This window comes from Equus przewalskii, chromosome 11, assembly GCF_037783145.1.
Source record: "Equus przewalskii isolate Varuska chromosome 11, EquPr2, whole genome shotgun sequence".
NCBI classification, from domain to species: domain Eukaryota; kingdom Metazoa; phylum Chordata; class Mammalia; order Perissodactyla; family Equidae; genus Equus; species Equus przewalskii.
This window is the reverse complement of record NC_091841.1, coordinates 22154827-22168147: the sequence shown is the minus strand read 5'-3', so window position 1 is coordinate 22168147 and position 13321 is coordinate 22154827. Positions and strand designations below refer to the sequence as shown.

The 13321-nt window shown below is 51.8% G+C and overlaps 1 protein-coding gene across 2 annotated transcripts; it reads right to left on the bottom strand.

Moving 5' to 3' along the window:
* Positions 1 to 179: 179 nt before the first annotated feature.
* On the bottom strand, positions 180 to 8341 carry TMEM109 (transmembrane protein 109). Of its 2 annotated transcripts, none has more exons than XM_008542657.2 (4): positions 7952 to 8341; positions 3209 to 3456; positions 2205 to 2307; positions 180 to 1749 (listed from the first exon to the last, which is right to left on the bottom strand). In XM_008542657.2, exons 2-4 carry the CDS (start codon positions 3446 to 3448, stop codon positions 1361 to 1363), a joined length of 732 nt encoding a protein of 243 aa, XP_008540879.1. In that variant the 5' UTR covers positions 3449 to 3456; positions 7952 to 8341; the 3' UTR covers positions 180 to 1360. The 2 variants fall into 2 exon arrangements, with proteins under 2 accessions (XP_008540879.1, XP_008540880.1); XM_008542658.2 differs by lacking the exon at positions 7952 to 8341 and adding an exon at positions 6254 to 7758.
* Positions 8342 to 13321: the final 4980 nt, after the last annotated feature.

Below are 13321 nucleotides of genomic sequence, written 5' to 3'. Positions count from 1 at the left end.
TCACACTCTCCCGGAAGGGAAGGCACCTGGTACCAGCCTTCTCTTGTGCTCCCCATCCCTCCCTTTCTACCAGCTTCACACTGCCCCAGCAGGGAGAAGGCAAGAAAGCCAGGCAGCTCTACAGAAATGCGTTTAGCTGTAGGAGGAGAAATCAAAGCCATCCAGAGGGAGCAAATACATTTTATATGGATCCAGATAATAAAATAGCGTGCATTTTATTTAAAATCAATCAAGCGCTGATAAAAATATATATCACTGCAGCCGTGATTCCACATCAAACCTCAACAGTTAAGAACTAGGCATTTATTTCTTCTTCACATCCTGTGCTGGGCCTGGCACAGGAGGACACCCACCTCCACCAGATCTTAAAGGGAAGAATGAGAGTCCTGATGGAGAGGGGTCAGCCAGCAGAGTCCCCTGCTCTGGGCAGAGCACACGGAGGCAAAGGGCTGTGTGCGCATCTCCGGTGTGTCTGCTCTGTGCTTCCTAGGCCACCGGGCTGGGCCCTGATCAGCAACTCCTTGGTGGCAGAGAGTTAGGGGGAGGGGTAGAGAACCACCTGGAGCTGTGCAGACAAGAAGATGAGTCCTCCTTCCTCCTTCAGGGTCTCTGAAATCCCTACAGGGGATCCCACGGCCACCGCAGGGTCCTAGTCCTATGAAGCAGTCATCTTTTGCTTTAGCTGAAGGGGAATCAAGATCCTGAGAGGGATCACTCTCTTCTTGACACAAAGCAGCCACAGGGCACTTCCCTAGATACAGTACAGGAGCGGGCAAGCAGAGGGCCCCACTGGCTCGGATTAAGGCACTTGTAACAGACGCAACATACGTCCTCAGCCCCAGCCCCACGTGGGAACATCCCCCCTTCCCTTCCCCTCAGCTCCCATGCCTCTTCCCCATGGTTGGGCAATGAAGGGGACAGGAGCATGCCTTGAGGGACTGTGGATGGCAGGAGTACAGGGCTGGAGGGAGACAAACAGGAAGGGAACTGAGGCCTCGGCAGAGGAGGACCTAGAAGACAGACGAGCAAGAGCATCCGAGGAGGGCAAGGCAGTGGCGGAGTCAGGGGAGCCCAGTGGCAGTGATGTTTGCTGACAGCAGATGCAGGAGGTGGAGGGGGGCCCCTCCCACCCTCCCTGGCAGGGAACAGGCTGGGAGCAGAGAAAGGGTTAAGAGGACCAACCCCAGACAGAGGACCAGCAGGGGGCATGGTCTTCCTCCCTCTCAGTTAGGGAGTCTGGGGCAGAGATAAAGGTTCTCAAGATTCAGGGACAGGGCAAGAAAAGGGGAGGAGGGCTCTGTGACCCTGAAGCGGGGCAGCTCTTTGGTACAACGAAGGTGGCTGGCGTCCCTTCGCCTTCTCACTCCTCCTCCACGCTCCGAGGCCCCTTGGCCGCTCGCCTCTGCCGCCAGCGCAGCTCCTCCACCTGGCGCTCCAGCCCTCGCACCTTGGCCTCCAGCTGGGCCGAGCCCCGGGTGCCAATGAGCCGGCTGAGCAAGGCGTAGAGGGTCAGCAAGGCCAGGAGGAGCAAGGCCCGGGTGGAAGGGTCAGGCACCGACCTCACCAGGGCCACAAAGCCGGCCAGGAAGAGGACAAGCTTCAGGCCCCACAGGATCCGCCCCAGCACCGCCAGGACCAAGCCGAGAAGCAGGGACAGAAGCCAATAGGCGAGCAGGGCCCCAGCTCCCCACAGCAGGAAGGTCTGGACCTGGCTGGGGCTGAGCTTCAGGCCCTGGGTGAGGTGATCTCCTAGAAGGGGGGAGAATTGCAGAATCGGTCAATCTGGAGTGGTGAGGGGACACAGGGGGCAAGAAGCAAAAAAGGGGCAGAGCTTATCCCCTTGCAAAGGGAGACTCTTTCTGACAGGGTCACAGAGCCTGAGCTGAAAGCTCAGTTCGGCTTCCTGCCGGCTGTGGGCAGATTACTTTCCTCGGCTGAGCCCGTTTCATCTACTAAACGGGGGTAAAGCTCTGGGTTGTGGTACCAGCTCAATGAGAGACTAGGGCTGAGCACCCCGCCTAGCTGGACATGAAGCAAACGCCTGGGAGGTGGTGGTAATCAGTCTGCTCTTATGCTTGCCTCTGGGGAGACCCGGCGGGGGTCAAGTAGCTGGGGAAAAGTCTGGACCCTGAAAACATAAACTCCCACAAACAGGAAGGGACAGGCCAAGCTCCAGCCGACCTAACCAGTTCTCTGCCACTCACCATCTAGCCCCAAGGCACTCAGCAGCTGTGCAGCGATCCCAGACAGAGCGAAGAAGGCCACGGAGATGGCCGAGGAGAGGGCCCACATCACCTGAGACAAGGTCTGCGGAGAGAGCGGGGCTGACATGAGTCCAGAGCGAATGACGCTCTTCTCCTCTAAGCCTCACCACCACTGCCCAGGCAAGGCCCGGCTGGGACGTCTCCCACCTGCTTCTCAGCCAGAGCTTTGGCCGTCCAGGCCTGGCTGAGGGGTCCCTTCCACAGCCACCTGCCGGTGCACAGGGATGGACGGCAGGCCGCTTCTCCTTCCCGAACTAGAACCCAGAACCTCTGGGCCCTAATTCAAAGGATTTGCTAGAATACTTTGCTGGTGGTAGTAGATGTACGTGTGTGTATGGGGTGGGGGGGTATCAAATCCCTGTGGTAGTCACCCTGTAAAATTGGGGTCCTCCTAGGCTCCCAGGGAATCAGGAAGGTGTGTGAAGTAATGTGTAAAGCTCTATAAAGGGTCTGTGTAGACATTTCAATGAAAAAGGACTCAATCAGCTCTAATCTATTAGCAATTTTATAAAGGACGGGCTCTGCAGTTTAGTATGGCCTATCCAAAGTGTGCAGCACCACGCTCAGGAAGCCTGAAGTCCCTGAGTCGGCCCCGCCCCCACCTCGACAGGTGGAGGAAGGGACTCAGATCTTGATGCGGATCAGACTGTGTAGTGACCCAGTGACATGCGTTTGTAAAGATGGCTCATTTCCTAGCCCTTCTGGCAAAGAAAGGGCAGGAACATGGGAAAGATGGGGCTGGCATTAAAGGCCTTAGGGCAGGAATGAAACAACGGGAGCCCAAAAGGCAGGTACCGTCTGGCTTCATTCTGTGCAACGTGAGGCTCTCTGCACCATGACTCATGACACACAGAGAGTGTGGGGCCAAGACACGGTGGCCGTGAACAACATCTCCTTTACCTTTCCTCAGTGCGTGTGCTCACAGCAGGGACCACCCTCCTTACCTCGGAAACCAGGTGCACGGTCTCTGGCCCAATCCAGGCATCCAGTGTTCCCCGCACAGATCGGCCTATCTGGCTCAAGAGATCAACCGAGGCCTCCCTCCTCTGCTGGCCTGGTGGCACAAAGTCTGCATGGGACTGGGATGAGGCTGAGTGGAGGAGGACAAGGGCCACTAGGACCATCAGGATGGCTTTGAAAAGATGCTGCTTGCCCCGTAGCGAACTGCTTCCTGCGCCTGCCATGGCTGCGTCTGCCAGGAGAGAAGCACAGAGTGAGCAGAGAGCCAGAATTGGCATAGAACCCCCTGTCCTGGATATGACCTGCCCCGACACCCTCCTCCTCCCCTACCCTGTTAGCTGAGAAACGCAGAGCTGGGACTTTCGACTTAAGCTGGGCACAAGCATCTGATTCATAGCTCCCTTTTTCCAATTCTTTACCACTTGCATATTAATTGACCAGTATTCTTTAATGCCTTGGGATGAATGAAAAGATCTCTCTAAGGCTTATTCCAGTTCCAAAAATCTGAAAGTCTGTCTCTGTGTCTTAGGTGCTATGAGCATAGAAAAATTATAAGACTCTAAAGCTTTGTCCCCAAGGAGGTTATAATCTACTTATGAGAAAGCCAATACAAAAATCAAAAGTAGCACGCAAATAGGATTACCGCTGTCTAACAATGTAAAGGAAAGTGCTCAGTTATGTGCTCCAGCAAGACGATAGCTGCACAGATGCCGTTTGCTCTGCAGGACCATCATGTGGGGTGCCCGTATTACCCTCCCTGCCCCTACTGATGAGATGAGAAGAAACTGAGACTCAGGACTCAAGTGTTTGCCAAGGTCACAGGGCTAAGGAGAAAGGCCAGAATTTGAAGCCAAGCTTCTGCTTCCCAATCGCATACTCACTGGGAGTGAAAGTAACACAGTGGATCTCAACTCTGGCAGCTCATTAGAGTCACCTGGGAGCTTCACAACGTCCCGATGCCTCTGCCCCAAGCCCAGAGGCTCTGATGTCACTGTCTGGTTGTGGCCTAGGCTTAGTAGACCTGCAAAAGCTCCCCAGGTGATTCCACTGTGCAAGGTTGAGACCCACTGATGCAGAATGAGCTCAACATTCCAGCCACCAATGTAGCAAAAGTGTTAAGGCACCTTTAAGGAAAGATATTATTGTTAATAAAAAGCTAACCATGTGTCACCTATCTCATTGAATTCTCACAACAACCCATCGGGTGGGTATTGCTATTACCCCCCATTTTACTGATGGAAAAATCAAGGAAGGATAAGTAGTAAGTGAGGAAACCAGTATTTGAATCCAGGTGCATCAGACATCAGACCCTTGCACACACCACCCGCTGGATCGTCTCCAACTTAAGCCTCCGAAGTGACTTAGAAAGTCACACAATAGACTATTCATGAGCTAAAATGGACTTGGCATCTCCCAGTCATCTCTGTGAATGACTGGTGACAACTCACTTAAGCACTTTGTGCTCTGATCGCGTCGGGAACACGATGCCATAGGCAAGTTAAGACCCGACGAGTACCGACTCATTGAAGCAGGCGAGGATGAGCCAAGAAAAATGGGTTCGATCCCAACTTCTATTTGCCGCCATGCTTGAGAAATGGGAAACAGCACCAGCAATGCCCCTGTTCTCTTCCAGGCTCAGAAATGAACCTGCAGCTCCAGGGAGTTCCCATGATTCAGACTCGAAGATCCGAGGCTGAGTGAAGCCCCTGAGGCAGGAGCAGCCAGGTGTCTGAAGTTTTGCAACTTTGGGGAATTGGACAGAAATCTGGAGCCATCAGGACAGAGGAGACAGAAGACATGTTCCCATTCTTGCTTAGTGGGAAGGAGGAGGGTCCAAGAAACGGATGGAAAAATATCACATTCGGATGCTTTCTGGACTTTCTAAGTCCCTCCTAAGACCTGGAGGATCAAGCATGGCTGCAAAATACGCAATCCATGTGGAAGGACCTCGGGCTGAGAAGCCTTCTACCCTTTTTGGCACAAATCAAGAACCAGATGGTTCCTGCCTGCCAGCCGTCGGAGACGAGGAAAGCACAGGTCAGTGCCTGAGCTATGTGGGTCATAACCACACTGGGGAATTGAAGGGCAGGGTTGCTATCTTGGGTTGGATTCTATATCCAAGGACCTCCACCAAGAGGGATCAGATGTCGTCTCCTCCGTTCTAGAAGGTCAGGGTGACGTAAGCTGCTGCCCCCATGGCCACCTCCCGCGTTCTGTGCCAGCCTCAATTTTTAAGCGGCCATCTGCCTTGGTCGAGGGGAGCTAGGGGACCGTGAAATAAACTCTCCAGAGTGAGGCTGGCATTGCCCTGCCAGCTGACCTTCTGAAATGCACCGGAAACCAAATCAAACAGGATTCTGGAGGGCGCCCTTTGCAGATAAGAGTGCAGACCCCCCGCTGCTCCATTTCTTCTACTTGTTTTCTTTAACAGGATTCCTTCGCATTTCTTCCAGGTTAATCCCGGGCAGCAAGAATCTGACCCACCACCATTACGCCTCCTCACTTCGGCCCAATCAAATACTTTTCATAAAGAGGAGCCATGGAGTCAAGAGCTGAAGCAGTCTCGTGCTCTGAGAGGAAGTATGTCTAAAGTCTTCACCTCGTGCAGTGCCTGACCTCAGACAGATAGCAGGCACTCAACAACAACAACAAAGTGTGTGTATACACACACACACACACATATATATATTTGTGTTGCTTTATAATTTACAAAGTGCTTGTTATTTTAGCATCTCATTCAACCCTTACAACAATCTTACAAGGTATTGCTACTCTCCACGTTTTGCTCAGAAAACTATGGCTTAGGGAGGTCAAGTGACTTGTTCAAGTTCACAAAGCAGAACTGGCACGTGACTCCAGAACCCAGGATCTAACTCTCGCCCTTTTGCTTGTTCCACACCCCCGTGCTGGCTCAGTAAGACATGGTCCCTGCCCTCAAGGCGCTTAAAGTTCTGCCCCAAATCACCCAGCTCAAAGGGAGAGGACATTCGGACTCGCACGAGGAGACCACACACCAGGAAACGACCTACCTGCTAGGCTTAGAGGTCATGGTTTTGTACCAGCACGTATGAAGGCAGCAAAGAACTGGGACTACTTGCTACTTCTGTTCAGGCAGTTACAGTAGGGCCCAGACAGGGCCAGGAGAAGCCGGCACAGCTGGGCACTTACTACAGTAGTGACAGGCTCTATATGTTTAGCTGTGGTTTGCTAAGAGGGCAGGGTGGGGCAGTCCACACCCCCCTGCTAAGGTTCCTTCCTCTGATTAGTTTCCTTTCACACTATGAATCACTGCCTGGCAGGAGGGGCAGCTGGTTTGGTGCCCTCTGCTGGCCCTGATTTTCCCATCATTGCTCAGAGCTGCCCCTATGGAGCGGCGGTCCTCAGCTCTGGTCGCCCATCAGAACGGCCTGTGAGGCCCGTTACAGCAAGAATGTCTACACCCGGGGCCAACACACCCAGACTCTCCCAGAGAGGGGCTCTCAGGCTTGTGTTTTTAGACCGCTTCTGATACATCCCGGACAGCTGCCACAAAGCGCAGCAGTGTAAAGTCCACTTTAGGCAAAACCCTAAAGGCGGAGCAGTGTACCAAGGACCCTCGACTTCCATCGCAGGCTCAATCATGCCACAGGCTAGAAGCCACTACTTAACTGATGCCTATTACTTAACCTGAGTTGCAGGCTCCTCAAATGTAAAACGGGGTTAAACGGGGTTAAGAGTTACTGCCAGGAGTTAACATGTTTCTGCCAGAACTTCGTAAACATCTACAGCAATATCGCAGCACAGATTGCCAACACACCACTCATTACATTGTGGCATCATTTAGCCGTTTATCATGTCTGCCTTCTCCATCAGACTTTGAACACCTGCTGGTCAGTTTGTCTAACTTTTCTTGGAATCCCCAGCGCCGAGCATAGAACGATGACTACTAATAAGTGCTTGTTAAATGAATATTAGAGGCCCGCCAAGAAGCCTTGAGGGTAGCAACGGGGAGCCATGGGGGGAGCGGGGAGAGGGGACTTATTTTAAAGTTGATCTAAATATGCAGCGGCTACCGGACCATCACAGCTGCGTGGAAAAGAAGCTCCTAGATGAGGCGACGCTGCCACTGAGGAGAATGAAGTCAGCGTCCTGGCAGGTGGGGGCAGCCCCCGCTAAACCCCTGACAGCTGCTGCCCAGCAACTGTTTGGGGGCAGGGCGACGGGCAAAGGGGCAGCCTCCCAGACTCGCCGCGCCCTCCCCCGGGCCCAGCCTCCCTGAGAAACGGTGTCAGTGGCATGTGCTATTTCGAACAGCGAACAGCGCGTCCCCTGCCAAGCCCTGCTGGGTGGCGTCGCTTGCAAGGGACACGGCGCGGCCCATGGGTTCGGGGTCCCCCAAAGGGCTCAGGGCGAGGCTGGGCCGTGGGGAGGGGGTCGGGGGCTGGGGGCTCAGCGCTAACCTCGCCGCCCAGCCTGGCCACCGCTCCCCGCTCGGCCGGACCTCGGAGCAGCGCTCCGAACCCTACGCTCCGCGGAAACGCGTGCCTCTCCGGTTACCTAGTAACGACGCCCCTGTTGCATAGCAACGAGGATCCGGGTCCCCAGTTTGCTTCCCCGCCGCGCGACGTCGGACCCCTCCCCAGTCGTGCTCTCCGGGCCTCGCGGCACCTCCCTGCTGCCGCCTGCAGCGGCTGCCGCCTTCCCGTCCCGCGTGCCGCCCCCGAGCCCCGGTCTCGGCTGGCACTCACCTGGCTCTGGCCACTGCTGCCCTTCACGTGCGACTTCGCTAAAACGCGCCACCAAACCCGCGCCTCAATACCGGGGTGTTGGTTTGTCGTTTGCGCACGCGCAAGGCGGGATGAGCCCGGGACCTGCCGGCCTCTCTCGGCCCAAGCCCAGTGCCGTGGGCGCATGCGCGCTACCTTCTCCATTACGTTTTTCCCGAAGCATTCCTATCGAGAGGAAATTGAGATCAGAATTTCGAGCTGGGAACGGAAGTCTCTGGCAGGAAAGGGGAGAGAAGTGACTACTGTATATCTGGACTGTAGAGTGCGTAAAGTGGATCTTCGAATTTGGGGTCGAAGCCTATCCACCTCTTCAGTCCCTCGGCATTTCGGGCAATGTAGTTCTCGAGCTACGTATGCCTCCTGGGGCATTATGGGAAATGTAGTTCTACCGAAGAGGCGACCGAGGGCACCTGGTCTTTGGAGAAACTTTTTCGCGCTAAAAAGGCACAAAGGGAAAAGGTGTTAGAGGAGCAGTGAGAGAGACACACAACGCAGGGAATTTGCGTCTGCTCCCTCTGAGAGCAGTTCCACACCTGCACTCTGCAGATGGCTCTCAAATGTTCGCTCAATTTGAAAAAAAATGAACCAACTCACACCCCATTTCTACAAAAAGGCCACATTAGGAATTTAGCAAGAGGTGATCCCTGGCCTGCTTTGTGATGCTAGTTGATGTGGGGTCGGTGAGCGGAGGAGTCGAAAGAAAGATTTCTTAGACTCTTAAGATCTGGCAGTAGTACTCTTTTATTTAGAGAATAGTATTGAATAGCATGGGGACAGGACCCATGGGCAGTCAGAGCTTCTGCTGCCGCTTCTGCTGCCCCCACTGGCATGGGGACAGGACCCACGGGCAGTCAGAGCTCCTGCTGCTGCCCTGAGTTGAGGGTTAGGGCTAAATTTAAGGCATAGGTGTGTGAGCCATCTCTTTACGAGACAAAGAAAAGAAAGTTAAAATGGTACCAGTGCTGGTAGGGTCCGGCCATTGGGCGGTCCCACAACTTTTAGGTAAGAATCAAACCGGATTGAGTAAATGGCAGAAGTCACCGCTGAAATATTATCTTCAACTAAAGACAAAGGAGGATTTTGGGGTGGGTGGTCAGTTACATGAGGTTGCCAGACAGTAAACAACTTAAGTTCTTGCCTTCCCCATTAAGAGTTTCCAGAGATAAGGCCATCCCCCTTTCCTCCTGGTGCAGAGAGGGAGGCATGGAGATTTCCTTCACAAATGCAACTGTCTCTGATCAAAGGGCAAACAAATTCCACTCCTCAGAGCCTGCTTCTTATCTGTAGTTTTAAAAGTAACCAGCCTAAAAATCCTCGTCATAAACCGTTTTAAAATTAAGCAGCCTAAAAATCCTCATCACTAGTGTCGAGGAAAATAATCCATAACCAATCTATAAATGAAAATTTGGGTGAGTTTATTCTGAGCTTAAATCTGAGGATAATAGCCCAGGAGAGTCTTTCCACAAAGGAACAGAGCGCTCCTAAGAAGTGGGGGTATACGGGGTGGTTATATAGCCTCAAAGAGGATGTTTCACATATGATTGAAATGTCCCTTTTACAATAGTCACGAGGCTGCTCTGTCAGCACAGCAATTGATGGAAACAGCAGACAGGCCTGCTGTCTCAGTGAACCCCGCAGGCTGGCAGGTCTGTTGCCTCGAGCTGGGCGGTCACAGATGAGCGCTGCAATCAGTTCCCAGGGTCAAGAAAGATGCTTAATCTTTAAGGAGATGCCAACGTTGGGAGGGGGAGGGAGGTTGCACCTTTATCTCAAAATGTCTAAGCAGGTATACAATGCATGCTCAATGGCCACAGTCAGGCCCTTTTGGAAAAACAAAGTCAGGCCGAATTAGGTTTATACCAAATGGCTTCCTCATATACTCCAATATATGCTATTGCTTGCCATTTTTATTTGTCAGTAGGCATGCCGCTTCATCTCTCTGGACCGCAGTTATTTCAACTTTACGATAAAGTACTATAAGGTCCTAAAAATACCACTTCGCTCCACAGTAGGTGTGGAGATTAATGAAGTCACGAGAGTGAACATTTTAAAAAAACAACCAAGATGCTGTGCAAATGCCTTGATAACCTTGGCTGCCACAGAAAAGCTCCCCTTTGATGTTAAAATAGTTTCTGAAACTCAACACTCCAAAACGGAACTCTTTTGTTCCCCCCTTCCTGAGTCAGCCTTCTAATTCTGCCTTCTTCCCAGCCTACACACTTCAGTGGCAACCAGGCTGTCACCTCGTCCAGTTGTTTCTTTCCTTCAGATGTTGCTGGGGACATCCAGCTTCCTCTGGACTCTCATCACTTCCTGCTACAGTGAAGGGTCCCTTTCTTCAGGAACAGGCTCTGGTAGCATCCTGAGGCTCCCTTTCCAGCCTTTGTAACATTGTCAACTTTACATTTGCCTGCGAGATATTTTCTGATTTCTAGGACTACCTCTCTGAGGCCACAGACTTTCCTGTGCCAGAAACATACCGTTTTTTGTTCTTCTAAGTTCATTGCTTTTCAACTCTGTTTTCCAACTGAGTGTGGTAGAAACAATCTCAGATAGTTCAGGGTTCTTCCTACTGCTGATTTTCAGGTTGTACACACCTTTTGGAAAATTAACATAGGGCCAAGGTTGGGGATGGGACGGATTCATCTGATCCTCAGTGTCAGTTGTTTGAGCTGCATTGTCCTGCCTGATCCTCTGTCACTTGTCCACACAGGTTACTACAAAATCTACCTGGGAAATGGAGCTGCTTCTGGCTTATTGGCCAATGTGTTTCCTTGCACATTGCAGCAGCAGCCTTGGCCTCGGGGAGTAGGGCATAGAGTTCCCCTCTCAGGGACCCACCGACAGCTATGCATATATCCCCCTCCACCAGGTCTCCCTTCCCAGCCTCCTCTGTGGGGAGTTTGAGATTGGGAGGAAACTGGCAAGAATCTGAGAGCAAGTTCTTACCTGTAATATTTACTCCAAAATCAACGGCCCTGAATCCTTTCTATTGCCTGAGGGGCTGGCTTCTGAAACTCAAAAGCCTTGAAAGGACTCCCTTTTTCCTCCATTCTTCTGTCACAGCCCCTAAGCTCTCCGGTATAGGGACACCTCTGGTTTTGCTCACAGTGTTGAGCCTAGTTCCCAATGCCTGCTCTAGTGCCTGACTGGCACACAGTGGGTGCTCAATAAAGATATGTTCAATAAATGAATCGCTGGGTCTCTCTCCTTCCAGTGTGCCCCCACTGCAACCCATCCTGTGAGTGTCTTCCCAGAGGAATCTTCTGGAAGTGGGGTTATCATTCCATAGCTCAACTGCTATTCTGCTGCCAGCCCAATCAAGTCTGACCACCTCTGGTTCAAGACCCTGCCTAAACAGATCCATTTTATTTCCCACCATATCCAAGTATGGAAGATGTCTGGCCCGGCAGGCAGCCTGTCATCCAACCAACAACACTGATGAAGTTCTGCTGTGGGTCAGGCACCGTGATAGACTCCGAGAAACAACAGTGGCCAGAACAATTGCGGTTCTGCATCATGGAGTTTACAGTCTGGTGGAGAATCCAGACATCAGACAGATAACTGTAAATAATTAAATGATTACAGTTATCCAGAGTGGCTCAGTGAAGAATGACAGGATGCTGAGGGGAAACTTCAGTCAGGGGTCCAGAAAGAGGCTCCAGAGGAAGTCCCAGTGAAGGCGAGATTGGAGTTTACATTGGAGGGCAAGCTCGGAGGGAGTGGAGGAAGGTGTTCCAGGCGAAAGTACTAGAAGCAGCCAGAGTGGGTAAGTTTCAGGACTTGAGAGGCCATTGTGGCTGGAGAGCAGATGAGGTGAGACTGTGAAGGTCAACATGGTGCAGGACCTGGGGGTAAGTTTCCTCTGCCAGAAACACTCTCCCTCATTCGGGTCTCAGCAAAAATGTCACCTCCTCCGAGACGCCCTCCCTCAATACCCTGACTAAGGTAGCCCACCCCTCGGATCCACAGCACCTCCCATCCACCTTACTCTGATTTGTTTTATTCTTAGCACTTACCACTCTCTGGAATTTTCTTCTTATGTGTTGACTGTCTGTGCTCTCCCCCACCTCCCCCCAAAAAGGAATGTAAGTGCCAAGAGAGCAGAAACCTTGTCTTTCTTGTTCACCGTTTGTATCTCCAGTTATCAGAATAGGGCCTGGCACCTGGGAGGCACCCAATCAATGTTTGCCGAATGAGTGAAAAGCCTGGCGAATAGCAGGAATAGATTTTTCATTGAAAGTAGATTGCTGGCTCTTCTGAGAAAAGTGGATTCGAAGGCAGCCAGGCTGGAAGCAAGGCAACCAACTAGGATGCTATTTTTTTGGTGCAGGGGAGAGATGACAGTAGTTCGCACCATCTTGCTCGGCTGTAGGGATAATAAAAACAAACATGAATATTTATACTGTACTTACTATGTGCCAAGCTTAGTTCAAAGCACTTTTTAAATATTAATTCCTCATGACAACCCTGTGAGTTAGTTCAACCTTTGTTATCACTCCCCCTATTTTACAGATGAGGAAATTAAGGCAGAGAAGTTCACATAGTTAACTAGCTGGGTAGAGCTGGGATTAGAGCACAGACTATCTGACTTCAGAGTCCAAGCCCTTGGCCACTATGCCACACTGCCCTTCGTGCCTGCAACTTTTCTTCTTCCTCCAAGCCTTTGCTTATGCTGTACCCGCTCTGGGAATGCCCTCTCTTCTCCCTGTCTTCTACCTGAATATTGCCCACCGGTCAAAGTCCAGCTCATTCACGCCTCTTCAGTGAAGAAGACTTCACTGACCACACCTGCCTTGTCCTTCTGCTTTGTCAGGATCCCACACCACATGTTCTGTACATGATTCCTGAAAGTATTTTATCCTATAGATATCCACAAAGAATCCTACACGATCTGAGCTGCAAGGGATCTAGAAGTCACTAAGAAAGGGGCAGAGAAGCTGACGACTTGCCCAAGATCACGGAGCAAATTGGTAGTAGAGGCAAGACCAGAACAGTTTCTTGGCCAGTGTTAATTTCTCTACCCGTTTACATTTGTGCTTTCTTCAACTTGTCACTTAGCAGTGTCCATCGAAGGGTAGTCCGAGAAACACCTGCCTCAGAATCACGTGGGGCACGCACTGAAAATGTAGACTCTCCAAGGCAGACCCCCAGGAATACGCATTTTAACAAGCTCCTTAGGAAATTCACACGCACACCTAAGTTTGCAAGACTACAGACCAACTGCCAGGCGCAGCACCGGTCTCAAAAGTGTGGCTGCATTGCTGTGGCTTTAAATTCCCACTGCATCATGGGAAATGTAGTTTCGGCTCGCCTCTCTCACTGCCCCAG